Raw genomic sequence first — 22,503 nt, forward strand, 5'->3', positions numbered from 1 at the left:
TAGGGCTGAAGTAAATGCTCCACTTAGCGCAAAAAACAACAATAGTAGGAAGGGAAGCAAAACCATGTGACAGCACCATTCCCTCTTTATTAACGTTGGTTTGCCTTTAAACCCCACCATTATCACGTTGCTGGGCTATCAAAATACAAGGTTTCAAGTGAACAGGAAAGACTTGAAATGCTCCTCTGTCAGATGGGCTGGTGCTCAGTTTGATAACTCCATACCGTTGCTGTGTTTGGAAGGGAAGGATTTGACTTGGCTGATAACTCTCTACCTCTCTCACGCACGCACGCACACACACGCACACGTTCTGGCTGGCCAGTCAGCCAGAACTGAAATACAAGCAGTATTCTTATAATACATCAACTTAAGAAATAACATAGAACCTATCAACACGAGTCTACTCTATCTTTGCCATAGAAAGGGTTCGATTTGTCAAACATGTAAGCAGGTACTTCAGACCAGTTGTCAGTCATAGCTTTGTCAATGCTCTTGCTTCCCAGTCTGTAATACAGGAGTCGCCCATCTCCCTCTCAGTCACAACCTCGCAGGCCCCACAGCCCGGCCCAGGGGTGTGGGGCCTGCAACGACTCACTCACAATGCAAAGAAATACACACAAAAGTATATACATCGTTTTAATTAAAAAATACATATTTCACAATCCGTGTGACAAAATGCTGTATGAAATGTGTTCTCCGCTTGTGGACGTCGGGATGAGTGGAGTCTCTAATCTCTCCGTGGCTGGCGGTTCTACCGAACTGCTAAGTGTGTCAGGGATTTCATCAGACAGGATTTTAACCTCACCCTGAGATGTGAACGGATTGGAGAGAATAAACGTCGGGGAGAAAAGTCATTTAAAAGTAAACAGGCTCGGCGTGCCGAACGCAATCATTTGGTCCAAATCCTGGCGCACACACTGTGCGGAGGGTGCATGGAAAGCGCTGGAGTCACACAGAGGAAGAAGAGCATCGCTTTTGCAAGAATTAAAAGTGTACATTAAAAAAAAAAAATCAAAGGCCGTCATCGCTTCGGGTGTTACGGCCGAGTTCATACAAGTTTTGTTTAATGCAAAGATTCCATAAAAAAATAATAATATATATATATATATATATATATATATATATATATATATATATATATTGGAGTCTCACGTCAGTCAATATGGTCTTTGGTGAAGTTGCTGTGAATAAAATAAGAATCAAACCTTTTTTTAAGCTTATTCTGCGTTGGATAGAACCATGCTAATAAGTAGCCTCCATTTCAAAGCTCTTGCAGCTGTGTGCATTGTGCACACACACACACACACAGGCCTGTGAGTGCAACACACACACACACACACACACACACACACAGAATACCAAATGAGGCCGTGGCACAAAACAAATTCCCAGACAGGCTCTGTGATACCAAAGAAAAGAAAAACAAGGCCTATTATTTGAGTAGTCACAACACTCGTACATCTTGGGGAAAAAGAACTACAAGAAAACAACAAAAACAACATGCCATGCTTCAATCCATAAAAGGACTTGCATCACACACACACACACACACACACACACACACACACACACACACACACACACAGAGAGGCACCAGCGATGGTTATCTCCATCACATCACACGGGCCCAGGCAGAGTGGAATGGAGTGGCCGGGCCTCTTGGTGCAGACAGGCTGAAGCCATTACCGGGTGTGGGGGCGGGGGATAATTGCATCAGGCGAGAGAGAACACAGTCGGGCCGTGCGACCGTCCCTGCTTCATTGCATCGTGGACCACACCTGCAGCCCCACACCGCCACAATGCCGCCCCACAAAGGGGGGACGGCATCTAAACCCCCCCCCCACCCCCCCTCCTCCTCCACCTATCGCTTATCCCATTGCATGCGGGATGAATCCCTTCACGTTGGCCTCAATCTGGACCGAGCCATCCCCAAAACAACGCACCGGTCCGGTCTCCAAACTTGGCGGAGCTAAGCACTAACCCAACATGCCCTTCCTCACACACGCATGACGACATGCATGGGTGCCTCATACACTGTGCGGCTGCACCTGCCGCCACCTCAGTAGCGTGTGGTGGTGGTGGTGGAGGGGTGGGGTTGGTGGTGGGGGGGGGTCCCATGTGCCCCCCCCCCGATGTAGACATTAATAGCCACGCGGCGCCTGCACGTTGAGGTTTCCAGAATGAGGTTACAGCCGGCGAGGAGCATGGAGTCAGCGCACAGAGAGAGAGAGAGAGAGAGAAGTTGGTGCACACAGCACATTCCTCCCGACATCCTCCTCCTCCACTATGCATGATTTTTGACGGTCCCCCCCCCCCCGTGACCCAAATACCCGGACGTTGTGGCCGTTGCGTGACTTTAAGCCAGGATCATTCAAAACTACACAAAAAGGTTGGAAGTCGACCAAATGAAGAACATTTATATATATATATAGACGACGACGATGAAAAAGAAAAACGCCAACAAAAGACGAAACCTCAATGGTCTCTCTAGGTTTTTTGGGAACGCCATTCAGTGCACGACAGCGAGGTTTTCCCAGGCGCGAGGCTAAGGAGGATTATGGGAAACCGCTGTGCTTAACATGGTTTCATTATAGCCAGAAAGTACAGCGCTCGTTTGAGTTTTTAAGTGCATTGCTGCTTTTAGCAACGAAATCCCTTCTTTATGTCCTTGTGTCCCCCCCCCCCCCCCCACCCCCTCAGTCAGTCTTAACTCTGCTGAGCACTTCCTGAATCACTTGCATCCATTAGAGGCACCTCCTCTAAAGAAATATGACGACTCGGGACCCGAAGGTGGCCGTACGTCACTTTTGATTAGGTGAGAGAGGCGGACGAGAGCCCTTGGAAGATGAATGGTGAAAAAAACAAAAAAACAACAGTCGAGGCTCCGTCGGAGTGCTAATAAGGCCACACGGTTCTACATTCACTTTTAAAAATCCCCTTTTTTGTTTGATGTAAATAGAAAAATACAAATATATGTATGTATATATATATCAACATATTTGGACGGAATAGCCAGGTATTGCTTGTGGGGTTTGTGTCTTTACAGTTAATGATCAATAAGTATATACACACACAAACATAAACAGATGGAAAAACAACATTCAAAACGGGTCCACTTTGTTTAACAGTAAAGAAAAAAATACACGAGTAGCCCCGTCCGTAGTGCCATGCTGGAGCTTGGTGGTGGGGGGGGGGGGGGGGTGGTGATGGCCACCCAGGACAGGTCAACGGGTCAACGGGGGTCTGCGTCGGGCCTCGCAGGTCAAAGGTTACCCTCGTCCAGCATCTTGTTGACGCCGTCGCAGATGCGCTGCAGGTGCGCGCGGTACACCTCCGACGGCCCGTAGAGCGCCGCCAGGAACTCGCCGTCGGCGAAGTGGTTGAAGACGTGGTTGACGCGGCCGTGGCTCTTGGCGGTGAGGTGCCGCTGGATGGCGCGGTGCAGCAGGTCGCGGCACTCGTTCAGGATGGCGCCCATGACGCGCCGGTCGAAGGTGAACTCCACCTGGTGGAAGCTGACCGTCGTCATGGCGAGCGTGTGCACCTTCTTCCTGCCGTGAGAAAATGACACCACAAAAGAAATGATACCAAATTATAAAGAATTATTATTATTATACCTTTTCTTTTTCAGCGATTTCTTTTGGGTCGGTCGAAAACTTAACTTCAAAACACCTTTGACGGGCCAAAGGTGTTGAAATGCGTCAGAAAAAGACTAAAGGTTGTTAAGAGAAGGAAACGTTCTGGCAACATCTCAGTGTCGCGTCGCCGTTGCGATGTTGCGCGTCCTTTTGAAAAGGTGTTTACGCGATGCGCGGATGGCGGACGGGAACCGACGGTGATTGGACGTCACAGGAAGGTTCGGCGCGGTAACGAGATGTAAGTGCCGTGTAATTAAGCGGAGTAAAAGAAAAACAGGGGGTAATTTCATACCCAAACACTTACAACACCGGCTCCCAGCCGCTCTCTTCACTCCACCAATCGTTCCCATTAAGTCATTCCTCGAGGATATATTTATGAAATTGCTATTGCATAAAAAAATTGAAAAAGGTGAGAAAAAAAAAAATCGACTAAACAAATTCTACCTTTTTTTGTGATTGCCATTTAACAAACCGTGACAACCTGCGATGCAGACGCACTGGGACTCTGTGTGGATGCTCTGTGCTGTACACTGTGTGATAGGCCCGCTGCACATCAGGGAACAGACACTGTATTCATATAACACGCATGCATTACCCTGATGATAATAAGAAAAAGGGTAAGAAAGAGCTCCATTGTTCAGAATTTCTTTGCACTTTGTCTGATTTATTATATCGCTTTGTTGAATGCTCGATTCTGATTGGTTAGACACGGGTTTGGCGCTCTGTTATTTCTGTGTCGTTGACCAGCTGCAATGAATAAATGACAGTTGCTGCGGGCGCCATTTCCAAACATAGAATCAGACTGATCTTGACGGCCGGTTCGCTGTGACCGGGTGAAGCAGGACCTCGACACAAAGCAGAGAGGTCTTGAATAAAACTGAAGGGTTGGCGATAATGATTGGCCCGCTGTACATTATCCCTTACATAACACATGCTAAAAGGTGTCCAACCTACTGGCTTGACGTAATGACGGTCACTTGACAATCAACCCAAGGGGGGGCCGATTCAAGCCCCGGTTTGAATCCGCACATCAAGGTGGTGCGAGCCAAGTGTTGACGCGTGTCACAAAGCTGCATGTACAACACTATATCATTTACCTTACAAAAGCAGGGCTTGATATTTCGAGTTATTGCCATGGCCAGAGAGATTGCCCGTCCTCAACAAAAACTTAAAGTGACACTTAACATGAACATCTAAATCTGTCAGCACACGGGCACACTGGATTACATTCTCCAATACTTGTTTCCTTATTTTCACTTTGCCCAAAAAAAGGTCTTTGGTGGGTCTGATTGGACGCGGGGCGAAAAGAACATTGAACCACGCCCTCCCCTTGACGGTTATGAATGGACAGCGGTACACGGCACTGGATAAGTTCTAATCAGAAGGATTACACAGCATCTCTGCTCGCCTCCCTGTGCAGCAAAGCAGAACCACGAATAGAAGACATGGCCGTTTTAATAGATTATCGACTTCTACCGGTCATTTATATTGACTTTTAATGTTGCCATAAAGTTATTCAGTTGACAGATTTGATCCAGAACTATATAGACGTCAGATACAGGTCTTGAGGAACAGGTAGGCGTACGTTGCGGACAATGAAGAATTGAACCCTAGTACCTTTACCCAACACCCTGAACCCTCCCTACGGCATCCTGAACCCCATTTGAGAAACAGGAAATTCCTTCTCCTTTTCTGATGATCACTAATATATCACAACAAAGGCATGGTGCTTGAAAGAAAAACTCCAGACTATATAAATACATTTACATTTAGGGCATTCAGCAGACGCTTTTATCCAAAGTGACTTGCAATAAGTACATTTGTCAGAAGAAAGAGAAACAACAATATATCTCTGTCGGAACAGTAAGGATGTTCATAGAAACAAGTACCAAGCACTAACAATTGTTAGGTTAACCCCTTTCCCGTTTACAACAAAGATAGCTAGGATAATATGCTAAAGCATGCCAAGTACTATTTGTAAGTGTGAAGTCATACACCATACAATAAGTATGTAAGAGGGGTGTGGGGGGGGGTTAGTGGGGAGGGTATGCAGAGTCTAGATGAACTCTGAACAAGCAAGTCTCGATCCTTTTGCGAAAGAAATAAACCGCACACGATTTCAAAATAAAAAGGCGCTGACCTGAAGCTCTCGACCAGCATCAGCTCCTCGCCGTTGAACTGGTTGTTGCGGTACAGCACGCCCAGCTTCACCACCATCTTGATGAGGTTCTTGATGACCTTCTGCGCCTCCTTGCGGTTGCGCGTGTACTCCTTGGTGACGCGGTACAGCTCGTCCAGCACCTCGCTGCTGGTGTCGTCGATGAACAGGTTGGCCACGCTCTTGGTGGCCATCTTGCTCATCAGCTTCTTCTGTGCCTGCAGCGCCAGGCTCTTGGTGCTGAACGAGTCCATCCTGAGATAGAGAGACACACAGAGAGAGAGAGACAGAGACAGAGACAGAGACAGAGAGAGAGAGATAGAGAGACACAGAGTCATAAAACGTCATAAAAGAGCAGATACCGTAGGTGTTAAGTCATGTTGCTCAACATTGCTAGGTGGGCCCAGTCCAGCCAGCCTATGGGTGAGACTGCAGCCGTTGTGGAACTGAATCCAGAATCCAGTCATTCGAGGATCAAAATAGACTGGTATTTCAAACAATTTACCTGCCTTTCTCCGAGTCTCTAGACCAGAAATAATCTAGATGTTTCGATATCGGATATGAATTTTAATATTCCAACTGACGATCCGGGAATATTAAATTCCGGCAGAACAAATGTGATTACGTTACTGCAGGTTGAATATATAATATTCATGAATTTTAACTATAAATACTGCAACGTCGAAAGTAGAGGCCACCCACGGATTTCTACCCCATGATAATAAGCAAAGGCAGCTGTCAAATTAACCACAGAAAGAACCATTTCTCCAAAAAAAAATAAAAGGCACTGCAGTTTTGAAAATAAATCGTGATGCCATAATGTGGCACATGTAGGAGTGAGAGACGCCGACACACACACACACACACACACACACACACACACACACACACACACACACACACACACACACACACACACACACACACACACACACACACACACACACACACACACACACACACACACACACACACACACACACACACACACACGAGGAGATCTATTTTGAGAGCCACGGTGTGTGTCGGGGTAATTGTGTGTCCTGTGAGCAGAAGGGCAGACAATGCAAACTCATTCATTTCACTCAGCTTTGTGGTGGATTTATGCGTTCGCCAGCATTCTCCCCACGTCTCGTCTCCTAGTGATTTGTTGTGGTGGTCATGATTGTGCTGATGTTTGAGCATGAGAGTCTATATGCGTGTGTGTGTGTGTCTTCCTGGCAGTACTGGGTGACTCAGTGAAAGCCTCTGCCGAGGATGGCAGCTCATAAATAGCGCGGTCACACAGGCCACCGACTCTCCCATGTCCTACGTTGCTCTCGTCAAATTGTTGCCCAAATTCCTGAGCAGCTCAGTCTCAATGCATGTCGTGTTCACAGAGAAAAGAACACACACAGTGTGTGCGCGCATGCGTGCGTGTGTGTGCGCGCGTGTGTGATGTCTAAAGACAACAGAAGCAGACTGCACTTTGGTCACCGGTTGGCAGCGCAGGCGTGTAAACATCCTGCAGAAGAGGGGGATCAGCGCCACGCGCCCGGTTGTTACAGGCACACATACCTTCCACACCGATTAGCATGACAATGAAGACGAGCCGGTCGTCGCCGTCCGGGACGATGAATAACGGCGACCGAAGAAATCCACTTCGGCAGATACAGCGCCACACACGCATGACGTAAGCCTGGCCACCCAACATGTGTCGGGTCCTCCACCCTGTCCACCCTACTTGGGACGGTGCCACCCGTTCCCCGCCAGACCCCCCCCCCCCCCCCCCTCTGGGTTTCCAACGGGACGCGGAGAGTGCCGAAGGGGCGTGGGCGGCGATGTTTACTGTGATGCGCTCCCATCAGAGACGAGGATAAAAAAGGGGAAACGCAATTTGAGTTAATTGAAACGCGCCGAGGCCTCCGGGGGACGACCAGCGTCAACAGGCTCGACGACAGAGCGTTATCCTGTGAAAACAATTCACAGGCGTTGGGACGGAGAATGTAGGCCCGTCGGTGACTCCAACGGATAAATAAATTACATCCCAGCGGTAATGCGAGTCGGAGTAACAACAAAATAACGACCTCATTTCGACCGACTCCCACTCAGTCTAGTTTTTTTTCCTCCATGTAAATGTTATTAGGAGATTATTGAAAATCGCCGTGATTGACAATCCTCTTAATGTAGGTGTTGGGTAGCATCAGGGCTGCCATGGATACGGGCGGCCATCAGGGAGGGATGGGACAGTGAGGGATGGCAAACGTTGTTGCCGGTTTATCATTCAGGCTCGAAGTGCGTCCCAGGCTACAGCACTGGCCTCTCTCTCCTTCTCCCCCCCCCCCATCTCAGTCTCCCTCTCTCTCTCGGGATAGAGAGAGAGCAGAACATCCTAACTGTCCTCACTCACCGGCGAGTAGAAACACAAGTGTCAGTGCAGCAAAGTGATGCAGAGCCTCCCGCGTCTGATGACTGGTACCCCCCCCCCCCACCCCTCCCCCTCCTGCGCCACCACGTCTAATCAGGTCTACCCACGCCCGGGCACATGCAATCAAGCCGCTCAGAGCGGTGATCAAGGCTCCCCGGCCGATTCCCCCCCCCCCCCAGATCGTTTGAATTAATCATGTTGTGAAAACTCCTACGAAAACAGGCGTTTGCATCGTCTCCCCCCCCCCTCCCACGCCTTGACGGCTGACGGCGGCGGCGGCGGCGATGATGCATGTCAGAGGGACGCGATTATTAGCAGAGTCGTTACCGCCCGCAACGTTCATTCACAATTATGGCAGAGCAGAGCACGAGTTACCCGATTACAGGGAAACGCTCGTCTGAATCGGGGGCCGGCTACGACCAAGTTGGGAACATAATTTTTGGAACATCACATCTCGGATGACAGGTGCCACACCCTTTACGTGGAGGACTGAAACACTTTGCAACGCGTGAGCTATTGTCAGAACAACTCGAGGGGAACTTCCGATTCAGAGTTCCGATTGCACGACGAGATCGTCCCGCATAGATCAAGTGCAGAAGAGACCCACTGTTAATCCAAACTAAGTAACACATCCGTGTGACTCACACAGCCCCCCCTGCTCGCGTCACCTTTCATATAGCCTGCCACCACTCTGGGGCCCAAGTCACACAGTCACAGGCGCACATTACGAAACTCGGGGTAACAATCCACAAAACGATCACTCCCCACCGTCGGTCTGACGGATGAACAGACACTTTTGAAGCGAGAGAGGAGCGAGAGAGAGGCAGGGGTGCGCTTGGAGTACGCCGGAGGAAAAGTCTACCACTCACGAGCCGAAGGTTAATTTCTGAACGCTCATTAAATCCCCCCCTCTGCTTCGGGGACTCCGGCAGCCAACTGATGCCACCGTTGCTTTGCCGCCTGATAAGAGGAAACCCACAGCGGGTGGGGGGGGGGGGTGGGAGAGAGAGAGATGGTGCGACGCGGATACGACAGGAAGTGGAAGTGGGTGTTTTTTTGTCTTTCGTGGCCGTGATCCAAAAAAAAAGAAAACCCAAGACGACAGCCCGAGGGGTAAAGTCTGCAGTGTTGATTTAATTCGGAAAGGAACCCGTCCCTGTGATTTAACGCGCCAGAGACGGGCGGCAAGGGGCTCAGACCTGGCTGGTCTCGGGGGGGGGGGGGGGGCGGGGGGCGCCCCCGGACCTCTCTCCGCCACGGTGACCGGCCAGAAAACCATCATGATGAAGTAAAAAAAGCAGAGCGAGGGGCGGCTGCAACCAACCAAAGAAACACACACACACACACACACACACTCACAAGCCCACAAACCCCGACGCAGCGAAACCCCAATCATCAATTTAACAAGCGGCGCAGTGACGCCAGATGCTGCGAGGAACACACGAGCATAGACACTACTCAGTGGAGCGGGACCGCCGGGCTGAGCACTGCGTTAGCTCCACCGGAACCCGGGGGCCACAGGTGGTGTTGTGGGTGTGTGTGTGTGTGTGGTGTGTGTGTGTGTGTGTGTGTGTGGTGTGTGGTGTGGTGTGGGTCAACAACGCTGCGCTGCATATAAAGCCTAACAACCACAAGGCCGTTGTGAACTAGACGTAGCAAACACACAATTCCCCGCCCCCGGCCGACTCCTCTCGTAGAACAAGACTGCATGCCATCCATGCAGACGACTCACAAAAGGCCGCAGCTAGCCTCGCACAAACATGACTCATTGAAATGTAACCTGACTCGTGCCGGTGCCGGGACGCCCCCTGTCTGTGACAGCGAGAGACCCTGCATGCCTGCTGGTTTCCCAGGGACTTGCAGCCCCCCCCCCCCCCCACTCGTCTGCAGGTGGAGGCGGGCGTGTCTGGACTCTGCGATCGTCGTCTGCGTGTGAACAGACGGGGAGCGATGGGCAGCAAGAGAGGATTATCTACAAAAAGCAAGAGTATTGTGGGAGATGGGTCAGGCAAAACATGCCCCGCCATCTCACCCGATCCCTGACACGTGTGGGTTTAATTGGGTTTTCATCTTCAGGTGCGGTAGGCAAGGCACGGCGAATCTCCCGTGTTTGAGTTGGCGGTCCTCGACAGAACACCTTCCACTGGGGGCTGTCTGGAAAACGGTTTTTGGAGGCTGCTGCCCATTTTGAGTTAAACTCGCTCGTCAGTCAGACACCCTCGGCGGTGACAGGTGAGAAATGGATGGAAATTGGATACTCTGGCAGTGTCTGCACAACGCGAGACCTCGTGCTAAGGAGAGTCCGACGCACGCAGAATAACCCGCGGCCGAGACACGTAGAATACATCACATGCATGAAACCAACATCGATTTTCCTTTAATGACACAACAACTCAACTTTCATTTCCGTGGCCTATTTAAAAATAAATAAAAGTGCTTTAAAATAATAACTTGTCATCGTCTCAACTAGTGATGATGTAGAATGCCATTAAGTCTCATTGCTTGATTTAGTCCGATCCCCTGGGAAAATCTCTTTCCTTTCCTTGAGAAACAATGCCTTTTTACAACAGAATACGACCAAACACTTGGCTTTTATAAATGTTCACTCTCTGAAGCACCCAATTTTATAAATGTTCACTCTCTGAAGCACCCAAGAACATTACAGGAGTTTCTGAAAAGAAGTGGTCCTCTGACTGCAAAAAGCTTTTTAGAATAATGTGGTAACATAGAGATGCTAAGTTCTCTGGACCATTTCTCTTTATAGGGAAAGGCTTTATCCGAGATGATGTTAGAAAGTCGGTTCCAAATTGGTAACATTTCATTTTTTGGCCTTCAGCCATAACACATCTAATATTGTCAGCTTGATTTCCCTATTCTTCTTCATAGAGATTCATTGAAACCCCTTAAACAGGGTCAGTGAGAGGCCCATCTCAAACAGCCCTTGTATCCTCTAAAAGACAGCACTGGGTAAAACATCTCATCATGGGTCCAGTTAATGTTATCCAAAAATATCTTGGAAATAATGCTTGGATTCCCTCCTAAAAAACTGCATACTCTGACAGATCACACCAGGAATGCTTATCCCAAATTATATCTGTATAATAAATTGGACTCCTACAGCATCATGAATCACACTGGAAATAAATGAATGGAAACTAACAATGAACAACTATGTAAGCACAACTCCAGATGAAGACTATCTGGGACATCATAAAGCAATGTAAACTATGCCTTGGGGAAGCTAATAAAAAACACACACACACACACACACACACACACACACACACACACACACACACACACACACACACACACACACACACACACACACACACACACACACACACACACACACACACACACACACACACACACACACATGGGTGGCCTATAGTAACACAAGATCCTGTGTGCATGCACTGCACGGCTTCTCTTCAACCACTACTTTCAGAATAATGGACCACAGACCCAATCAGAGTCAAGCATGGATACATAAACAAACAAAATCGGAAGAGCGGCGAGATGTTTATCAACCGGTGGCTACGTGGGGGCTGTCTCCGTTTCAGTCTCCGACGTCAGACAGACATCCTGGGCGCAGTTATTCATTCGGATCCCGAGGGGGTGAAAAAAAAAAAAAAAAAAAAAAAAAAACACAAAAACACTGCTCTGGTCTCCCCTGAAAAAATCTCATCTGTGGCTACGTTAAACACGAGTGTCGGGACTCGGAACAGGGGCAACAACGAAACACGCAACAAACGCGAGATGAAAATGTCAGACGCTGTCCCCGGCCTGCATGACATAATCCATCTGCTCCTTGCGAGACAATAGACAATCCCCTGCGTTGTTATGCAAGGTGCGGCCGCGAGTTGTGCGTGTGCACGGCGGACCAGTCAGTGCTCAGCAAGGCGATCACTGCTCAGGGAAACCAAGGGCTGTGCCTCGAAACAGCTGATTGGACAATTTCACCCGTTATCAAGTTTTTTTTTTTATTAATAGCCCCCCCGTTTATCTTCCCTCCTTCTGGAGTTGTTGCATAACCGTGAAAGGACTGATGAAAGGGGGCAGAGTGATTTTTGGGCATATGCTTGCATGCAGAAAGACATTGTGGTCTACACAAACGTGCGCGTGCGTGCGTGCGTGTGTGTGTGTGCGTGCCCCCACCCAACTTCCTTTCGCATGCCCCTCACACCTAGTGAATTAACCGCACATTGTAACAAAGTCAAAACGGAAACAGCACGACTTATGCATTTCGCTGAGGTGGGCCGCAACCCTATAAAAGCGTACCCCAAAACTGCGCCCGTGAAGGTGCTCACGCGCCTGCAAAACACAGGTGATGGAGACGCTTGTGTATGTGCCTAATGAGGCGGTGCGCCATGGGCCTCCCCCCCCTCTCATCCTCCCACGCAGACGTCCACGTCGCAGGGGTTTACGCCAATCTGCCGGGAGAGGAGAGTCAGTCTCCCTCCGTCTCTCCTCCCCGTCTCTCCTCTCCGTCTCCTCAGATCTGCCAGAGCTGCCTCTCCTCGCAGGGAGCAATTAATAATTCACACGTCAGGCATATAATGGACCGGGGATGAATAATTCAACCCGCTGATTTGGAGGAAAATAGACCCGCGGCTAAGGAGTAGCATTCTAATGATGCAACAGGTAAAGGGGGGGCGGGGGGCTAGACGCTGGGGGGGGGGGCACAGGACAGAGGGGAGAGAGGGTCAGACGCCAGCAGACTATCAACAAAGCTAAGGAGTAGTAGCAGCACGCAGACCAGCCGGACCGCTTGCCAAAAACGACCGTCAGTGGCACGGATACGAGGACTGTGTGTGTGTGTGTGTGTGTGTGTGTGTGTGTGTGTGTGTGTGTGTGTGTGTGTGTGTGTGTGTGTGTGTGTGTGTGTGTGTGTGTGTGTGTGTGTGTGTGTGTGTGTGTGTGTGTGTGTGTGTGTGTGTGTGTGTGTGTGTGTGTGTGTGTGTGTGTGTGAGTGAGTGAGTGAGTGAGTGAGTGAGTGAGTGAGAGAGAGAGAGAGCCGTCCTCGGGGGCGAGGGAGCACCCATGCTGACAAAACGTTTGTTTTGTCAGCACTTGTGTGTGTGTGTGTGCAGATTTAGAACTGGAGTGGTTGTTTAGGATGGGGCGAGGAGGGTGGGGGGGGCGAGTTTAGATGACTCATAAAAAAGAAACTCCTCGGATGAGACAGTTGTCGTGGCGTGACAGTTTGAGCTTTACTCCAGTCAAGTGTTATGACTCGGCCTATCGGCCTTTATGAGGTCGTTTGTACAACATCAACTATCTACTGTGAGAAAGGCTTTTGCATTTTCATGGCTCCCGGTAGAAGGGGAATTTATTCAGCCATCGTGACGGATTACATTATGTGCCCTGTGATTTCTCAACCTCCCATACAACGGATAACGCAGCAATTGTTTAAGGATTTTGACAAAAGAGACAGCGAGAGTAGAACAGCCAGGGTCCAACACCAACCATGGGGAGTGTGTGTTCAGGGATACAGCTGTGTGACTCCCAGATAATGTATCAGTGTGCAACAATGCTATCCTGGGCAGTAGTTATCCATCAATACATATATTCTCAATAGACACACAGAACTCCCTTTTTATCCGTCTTGTTCGAACTCTGCATCCACCTGTGTATACAGAAGTCTGTATCAAGTGCATTTGCCCCCCACTATTCAGAAACAAAGAACTTTGTATAAAATGTCAGCTTCATGTTGGCATATCGCTCCCGGCAGCTTTGCTCTTTCCAGACAAGCTTGGGCCGTTTTAGGTTTCCAAGGTAACAGAAGGCCACCTGCCTGGGCAGCTGAACTTTGCAGCAGCCCAGTAAAGCAGGTCAGACGCCCCCCTGCTATGTCAATGAGTTACCATGGAACCTTGGCAGGAACCAAACAACATAGGCTGCTCGAGATATATCGTTGTTTTTTTTCAAACGAACCACCTTCCACATTCAAACATAAACGAGACACTCCCAAGTCAGACCGACCCCTGTTCATGCAAACATAAACTAGACACTCCAAGTCAGGCCAACCTCCGTTAATTGATCCCCTATTGGTGTATTGAAGTCAGCAGGAACTGGGACGACAGGGAGAACACACAGGCTACACACACACACACACACACACACACACACACACACACACACACACACACACACACACACACACACAGGCCCAAGTGACTTCAGCCATCGACTCCCGTCTCCCAACTGCAAATGCAAGCCTAGGGTCTGTCCGTTGAGCCTCAGCAGCCCACCCACCCACCTTCACTGAGGGCTAGACACATTAAGAACATGGCCTGAACAGAGGAGGTATTGATTCAAGGGGGGGCAGCGGGTTCTGGACAGCTTTCCAATGTAAACACAGCAGCGTGTTACAAAACATGTCAGTGCTGTTGGCCAAACCGATGTTGGCTCATATAGTACACTTCAAGCCACCGGTCTGTTCGCCGCTGCTGGTCAGTCCTTAAACAGAACAACCCAAACTCGCTCATCATTTCTAATGGGACGGGTTTTGTTTCTCCAAAACGGAATAGTTTATGGTGATGTTAGGACAGACACACAAAGTGAACATTATGACTCGTTTCGGTAATCATTTCCAGACGTGAAAGTGGGATGGGTCACTGTGCCTCCTCTAACATTTCAGATTGTCAGCGCTCTAAATGATACTCAAGCATTAACGTTTATCTGTTATTGTATACACTTAACAAAAAAGCTTTGATTAAAAAAAACAGCAAACAAGTTGTGTAGAGCAGTCGACATGAAGCTTACCTTTGATTCGAGTGGGACCGGATGTGAGTCGGATAGGGGACAGACGACAAACCGCTACAAGTTGACAAGTTAATCAAACCAAAACCTCAAGTCTCCATCATGGCAACGCACAGCGCACCGCTTCTTCTGCTCACAACATGTTGACGGGTCTCCGGTTTGGCCGACGAAAATGTTTCCTTTCAAATTCCTCACTGCGTTCTGTTATCAGGTACTTGTATGTATGTGCGTGAGTGCGTGTGTGAGAGAGTGTAAATTATTAAAAGAGTGATTCTCCCCTCTGCTGTGCGATCGGTTACTGGAGTTTGTAATTCGATTCCTTTTAGCAAAAAAAGTTTCAAACTTGTGCTGGCTTCCAGAGCACCCGGATTGATGCTGTGGTCGGCCAATGAATGAGCACAAGTGAAATGGACCAACCCAATCAGGCAAGTCAAAGGGCCCATTTATCGCAGATTGCAACAACATTCCCTGCCCCCACCACGGTTTCCAGTCATTATCCTCCTCATCCAGCTCCCAATCCCAAGGTTGAGAATTTCCCCAAAGGAAATGGTGTTTGGGGAACAATGAGCAGGAAGGCGAAATGTTTTATGGCTTGGCCAGCATGGCATTACTTACATTGGTAAAGTAGCAAATAAATGAAATAAATAGGTTCTATAAAACTGGTATCTTGTCAATCAGATAACATCTGCAATATGAGTTGCCATTGACAAATACTGAGGGGGTGAGATAGAGTTTGAAAATTATATTTATTATACAGGTGTTTACAAAGGATATCCTCGTCTCATAAATCTTCCTTGCAGGATTTCCCGAGGTCAAGATACGGCAAGCTACTTAGCGTTATGTGGATCTGACAGGCATGCATGGTGGAAAACACGATTCTTTATAATTCTTTATATCTCGAAACTTTAAACCATGAATCATACATTTCTTTAAGGTTTGAGATGTATGTGACTGTCACTCCTTCATGATGTACATTATGTATGAAAGACTCACAGTTGTAAAGGTTTAACGCCTCCTTTGCGAGATGGTCCGGGGAAGGTGCGCCATCTAGTGTTAAAAAAGGGTATGACATTTAAAAATAAATCTCTAAATGTAAAAAAAATCTCAAAATGGCTTTCACAATTTATATAAATACGATAACTGAAAGAAAGCGATTTTTTAATATTCTCAAATAGTAAAAGCTGCTGCTGTCCGGTAGACTGGTCCCCTCCACGTCCGCCTATAGTGCTCTGATGACGCGACTCTGCGACGTGTCAGGAAGTTGTTGTCAACATGGCGGCCCAGCAGACCGATGTCGATGAGCTCTTCGATGTGAAAAATGCCTACTATATTGGCAGCTATCAGCAATGTATCAACGAGGCTCAGAAGGTCAAGGTGATTATCTGAATCAAATGTTTTCCTGCCACACATACAATTAGTTTCTTCCAGCATTACCTGTGTATTGTCAGCTAATACCGCGCTAGCTACTATTGCTAGCTGTATATGTGTCAGCGTTATCCTCCTATATCATTCAATGGGTTCCTCAACCAAGTTTGCATTTCTTTCAAGCCTTCAACGCCAGAGAAGGAGGTCGAGAGAGACATGTTTTTGTACAGAGCATACATCGCCCAGGTAGGACCCCAGCGTTTGTGTCCAATCGTTCCTTGAGAGATGGCTAATGCAAAGGATTAAGGATACAAGTGATACTAAGTGTTGTAGCTGTGAATACGGCTCAATGTGTGGGATTTTGCTTTGTGTGATTGCAGAGGAAGTATGCTGTAGTGCTGGATGACATCAAGCCCAGCTCCTCACCCGAACTGCAGGCTGTCAGGATGTTTGCAGAGTATCGCTCCAGCGACAACAAAAGGTCAGCGTTTAACTACATACATCAACTACATACGGGCTGCGAATGGGTTTTTCATATTTGTAAGTCGGACCCACCGACTGACTGACTGACTTCAACGATACACAGTGAAACGCCAATGAATGACTACTGTTATGGTGATTAATACCAGACGACGTTGTGTCTCTGGTATCATTCAAAACGACCCGGTGTAACTGTAAGGCTCTTCCAGGAGAACATTTCGTGTTTACAGTAAACAGTTGGTCAACTGAAGTGTTGGTTCTGTAGTGCAGGCATGAATCAGGTACACATTTCAACCCCTCGGGTCATGGGCAAGGAGAAAGCTCAAATCAAATATATATTTGAACTTTCCCTTGCACGATGTGGATTCTGACGTTAATTGCTGACGGTCTATACAGGGATGCGATCGTGGAGGATCTTGACAAAAAGATGACCAAGAGTGTGGATGCGGCCAACACCACCTTCCTCCTCATGGCCGCCTCCATCTACTACCACGAGATGAACTCGGACGCCGCTCTCCGCACGCTGCACCAGGGAGAGAGTCTGGAGTGGTAAGGACGGACTGGATGGGTTGGCTGTCTCATGCAGTGCTCCACTAGGCTTAATAACAACATTGAGAGGAGTGTGTTCCAGTAAAATAATTTATGCACTTATTGTGTGTTGTTTGTCCTTGTTCGTCCTCCGCACTTAAAAATAGATCTTAGCATTGTGTAGCATCTTATCGTTGCTATCTTGATGAGGAATGGGTTAACCTAGTGAATGTTAGTGCTTGGTACTTCTATGAACATCCTTACTGTACAGACAGCGATATATGGTTTCTCTTTCTTCTGACAAATGTATGTTGCTTTGAAAAAAAAACATCTGCTAAATGTATAATGCTGGGACTGATAAGCCTACGGTCCCAGTTTCATTAATTGAGAGCCACTGTAAATGGCCTCATGAGGTTGGGATACACACTGGAAACGCTGTCGGCAAGACAAGCAAAGTTCTATGAATTGGAAAGGAAATGGAGCACCCTCATCTGCTTACACCTGCACTTACACACTGTAACTTCCAGCGCTGCTCAGAGCCATCCATTACCAGCAATTATTTGAAGCACAGCGAGGCCTAAAACCAAATCTTTCGACATGTGCGGTCCAGAGCTATCAATCCTTCTCTATAATCCCATTATAATTTCATTCTATATTATATTTAATATATTAGATAAAAATGGTTAATGCTTAAATGTAGCCTATTATCAATATTTGCTAGATACCTATACACTGTATAAACAGGCTTATGCAGTGGCAATGCCACTATTAAATGTGTTGTCCCCTAGAGGGCTTTCTAGCAATAAAAATGTGTTTCTTGCCAAGTAAATAATAGGCTTTGTATAATAATAAATTTTTATGGATAATAGTCTGAGAGCCACTTAGTGTGAGCTAGCATCAAGAAATCAGAGCTTAGGGAAGTTGACACAAAGTGTGAGGTTGTAAAAACATTTTTTTTTCTAGCGCAAGATTACTTTTGTGAAATTGTGTAAAGTGTTCAATTATTGAACACTTCTAAAGTTTGATTGTGATTGACATCCAGTAACTAGGTTATTATCCATGTAAACAAATGTGCCACTTAAGGTAATACTTCCTAACCACAGGAATCATGGTCATAAAGAACCACACCATTTAGTAAAATCAATAAAAAAACAATCTTTGGGCCATATTATTAAAGCGCTCAATCCTAAACACGATCAAGAGCCGACCATTATAACCCCTCCTCATCGCCTTCATATGGCTGAATGCTTAATAGCAACGGCCTAATGATTCAACCGCTTTCCTCCTATGATTTTCATATTTATATTTAAGAGTTTTCTCTTTTTTTTTTTTTTTTTTTTACAGCATGGCGATGTCTATTCAGGTACTGCTGAATCTGGATCGTGTTGACATGGCAAGGTATGAGTCACTCAAAAGCTTTCCCAATGAGGGGTTCATAAATGGCCTTTTTTTTACCTTGTGCCCTTCTTTGAATGTTAATTATTGTCACGTCGTCTGAAATGGCTCAATCGTTCATGTTGGATTCTAACTTTAAAAGCAATGAGATGGACTGCGTCATGGACTGAAGCCGTTCCCTTGATGTTATTGACAGGAAGGAGCTGAAGAAGATGCAGGACCAGGATGAAGATGCAACTCTGACCCAGCTGGCTACCGCCTGGGTCAACATCGCCGTGGTGAGTGACGCCGCCGTTTGGCCCACTGCCCAAGCAGCGTGGGCAATCTGTCGATCCAGCTCGCTATGTAATGAGTTGTTTTGCTCTTAAGGCTATTAATAGAACGTCTGAACAAACGACAGACTTGTCAATATCTGCTGCCTTTTTTGATGGGGTATAGTTTTGACCCGCTAGTGATGTGTCATTTGAGATTGAGTATCACTTCCCTCGTCAATCAATGCCAGCAAATGCTGTACGTTTGTACACAACCAAAATCTGACTCACTGCCAAGTAAGGCAGTCGTCCCATCACTCTGCTTCTGCTTTGTTCAGCTGGGCTAATATTGGCTTATAAGGCTTTAATGAGATCACTGTTTTCAGTCACACACAACAGGAGTTTGTTCAGGTTTTCCCTAGGAAATTAATGGACGATGAAATGTTCACGTCCCATGAAATTAAAGTCGACTTTCGTTTTCATGAAGGTTTTTTGACGCATTATTCACGTATGCAACACAGTATTAAAAGAAACACGAAGGGAGGTGGCAAAAATAACCATTCAAAGTTCAAAACAACATCCGGCAGATTTTAAAACGTGTACTTTTGGAATTCGACACGTTATCCGCTGGTCACATCAAATGGCATTCAACCAATATACAAAGGTCTGAATGTTGAATGTTTAACCTAGATTTAATTACTAGGAATAACTATGAATGTTGAGTTAGTGTTATTTTTTCTCTGTACTCTATTTGACTGCATCCTCCACTGGAGTGACACGGGCAAGCAACCACAGCACTGCACCCAACACATACAGTATATTTATACTGTAATTTATAGGAAATCTTGAAATATATATCTATATATTTATTTAATGTGTGTGCCTGTCTCGCATTCCAGGGAGGAGAGAAGCTGCAGGACGCCTACTACATCTTCCAGGAGATGTCGGACAAGTACTCCTCCACCCTGCTGCTCCTCAACGGCCAGGCGGCCTGCTACATGGCCCAGAACCGGTGGGAGGAGGCCGAGGGCGTGCTGCAGGAGGCCCTGGACAAAGTGAGTCACGGACCAGCACTAGACCCGTGGGGAGGGGAGGCAGAGGGCCAACGGAGGCGGGTGAACGGCACCGCTGCAAAATGAACAGGAGACGTTTCTTTCAGCCATTCAGTCATTGAATTTCGGGAAAATACATTTTGAAAAGTTTTTTGGAAAGTAATTTTTCCTAATGTTATGATATTTACCTTTTTTGATTTGTAAACCACAAGTTGAAATTGTAAACGTACATGTAGATAATATTTGCTTCTGAGAATATTATTGACGAAATACAGGACAAATTGCATTTCCAACATTTGAACAATAGGTGGCGACATATACTTTTTTGAGGCCTCTTCATCTAGCAGTTTATGGTCAACGGCAAAACAGCTTTATTTATATAGTGTATACTGAGTTATGAGAAGTCAAGGGCCTTCAATATGTATTATTGGAAAGGGGAAACCGGTCAAGAGCAACAGGGGACATGTTATGTGAGTTTGTCCTGTGTATGCCTTTTTGTATCCCACGATGATGATCCATATGTGTATTCTTATTGGGTTTAAGCCTGTGCGAAATTCTGTGTTTTATTGTTGCAGATGACATTTAATCAAAAGGACGGTTGAATCGGATTCCTGAAATCATTCTCCCCCACTGACTCCCACTCCCAAATCTTGTTTGTGTGTTTCAGGACAGCAGTCACCCTGAGACCCTGATCAACCTCATAGTGCTGACCCAGCACTTGGGCAAAGCTCCGGAGGTGAGACTTTAAACCCAATGCCCTTTGTGTGTGTGTGTGTTTGTGTTTGTGTGTGTGAACGTGCATGCTCGAACATTTGTGTGTGTTCTTTTATATAAGTGAGCTATCCTGATTAAAATAGACAATAAGAACGCTGACAGTGATGACCAATTTGTACTATTGTTTTTTTCTGGCGGAATACATCTGGCCCCCTTAATGGGGTGTGTTTATCTTTGCGTGGGCCAAAGCTGTTATAAAGCGAATAGTTGATAATAAACCATGATGATAAAGACTTTGTTATCAGCTGCACACTTTTGAACTTTATACTGAGTGAAAATCTTGATTGTGGCATAAAATAAAGCATCTCTAAAGACACGTCGGTGCGATATGTGCTGATCAATTTCTTCAAGTCAAGGTCAAATTTGAAGGCTTTCCAAATTTTGAAAAAATATATTTTAAACACAACTATTGCTAGATGTAGCCGCTTGGTTTTGGTCAAGTTTGGAGTATTTCCTGCTTGCACCATTTCAATAATTTTTCATTTGTTGTCTCTTCTAAGGTAACAAATCGCTACCTTTCCCAACTGAAAGATGCCCACAGGACTCACCCCTTCCTCAAAGACTATTTAACCAAGGTAACGTGCGCTGACGGACCTCTGCGTTCTCGACAGTGTCATGGACTCAAAGAGCTGTGATGTTCTTGCCATATGCTTCTCAATCAAGTGTTTAAAGAGCTAGAGGGTACATTCGATTTGGGATTATTGGCTTCACAAGGCGCTGGTTCTCCGCAGAAAAAAGTGGAGCGCACCAAGCCTGCACGCATACAGCCTGCGCTGTGTATACAAACATTCAGTCACGATGAGAATCAACCTTTTAAATTGAGCAGAAATACTTTTTAATGTACAGTTAGTAATTACATTCATCAAGGAGCTGTATTTAAAGCTACAAAAAGAATACAAATAAAAAATAAAACTCTGACGTCGCCCAGCTGGACGGGGGATTAATCACGTCATAGTTTGCGTTTCAGGCGTCCACACAAATCCTAACATGAAACCGGATAAGATTTATGCGGTTTCACTCCGTGTGGACGGGGCCTAAGATTATGAATGACACGGAATTACCCTTTACTGTTTTTATGGTATGATACTCTGTAATCTGGTGTCCTTCAACCACAGCCAATTGGAACACAAACCACCAACACACACCCACACACCAACACACCCAAGTACCCACACATAAAAAATACACACACTGTTCAGTAATTACACAATACTTTATGTAAATAAACGTTGGAAATTCTGATGCGTTAATGTTTGTTCGTTTTTGTGTGTTATTTTTCTGCAGGAGAATGAGTTTGACCGACTAGTGATGCAGTATGCTCCAACTGCTACAGCATAGCTGTCTGTTGATGGATATCATTTTAACACCTTGAAGATTATGCTGACACACACACACACACACACACACACACACACATACAGCATCGCTCACTCACTATTTCTTTGATATTCGCCATTGATGCATTGAAATTGTTGTTAAAAGAAGAAGAATATCCAACTTTAAACTTTGCATTTGATTATGTTAATATCAAAACATGTATTTTCCCACTAAGCATTCCTCTGAATTGCAATAAATGTTTTATTACCCTTTTTATGCTTCTATTGTGTTTTGTTAAATAGACTATCAAAATTAGTACATATCAGACGTGGTGGAAGGTGGTCACAATTTGGTGCTTCTATACTTAGCA

At 46.5% G+C, this 22,503-nt stretch overlaps 2 protein-coding genes across 3 annotated transcripts; one reads left to right on the forward strand and one right to left on the reverse strand.

Moving 5' to 3' along the window:
- Positions 1-622: 622 nt before the first annotated feature.
- tnfaip8l1 (tumor necrosis factor, alpha-induced protein 8-like 1) lies at positions 623-16,182 on the reverse strand. 2 transcript variants are annotated; one of them, XR_009528481.1, is made up of 4 exons: positions 14,975-16,182; positions 5,779-6,051; positions 1,557-3,551; positions 623-1,526 (listed from the first exon to the last, which is right to left on the reverse strand). XR_009528481.1 is itself a non-coding variant. In XM_060067847.1 (3 exons), exons 2-3 carry the CDS (start codon positions 6,048-6,050, stop codon positions 3,263-3,265), a joined length of 561 nt encoding a protein of 186 aa, XP_059923830.1. In that variant the 5' UTR covers position 6,051; positions 14,975-16,182; the 3' UTR covers positions 623-3,262. The 2 variants fall into 2 exon arrangements, 1 of the variants encoding a protein (XP_059923830.1); XM_060067847.1 differs by having other exon boundaries at positions 623-3,551.
- Positions 16,183-16,187: 5 nt separating this feature from the next.
- Positions 16,188-22,406, forward strand: cope (COPI coat complex subunit epsilon). Its single transcript, XM_060067843.1, has 10 exons — positions 16,188-16,345; positions 16,520-16,582; positions 16,717-16,817; positions 17,213-17,365; positions 18,689-18,742; positions 18,936-19,017; positions 19,890-20,045; positions 20,710-20,778; positions 21,317-21,391; positions 22,101-22,406. The coding sequence occupies exons 1-10, from the start codon at positions 16,244-16,246 to the stop codon at positions 22,152-22,154; spliced, it is 909 nt and encodes a 302-aa protein (XP_059923826.1). The 5' UTR covers positions 16,188-16,243; the 3' UTR covers positions 22,155-22,406.
- Positions 22,407-22,503: the final 97 nt, after the last annotated feature.

The sequence above is a fragment of the Gadus macrocephalus genome, chromosome 12 (genome assembly GCF_031168955.1).
Source record: "Gadus macrocephalus chromosome 12, ASM3116895v1".
In the NCBI taxonomy this organism is placed as follows: domain Eukaryota; kingdom Metazoa; phylum Chordata; class Actinopteri; order Gadiformes; family Gadidae; genus Gadus; species Gadus macrocephalus.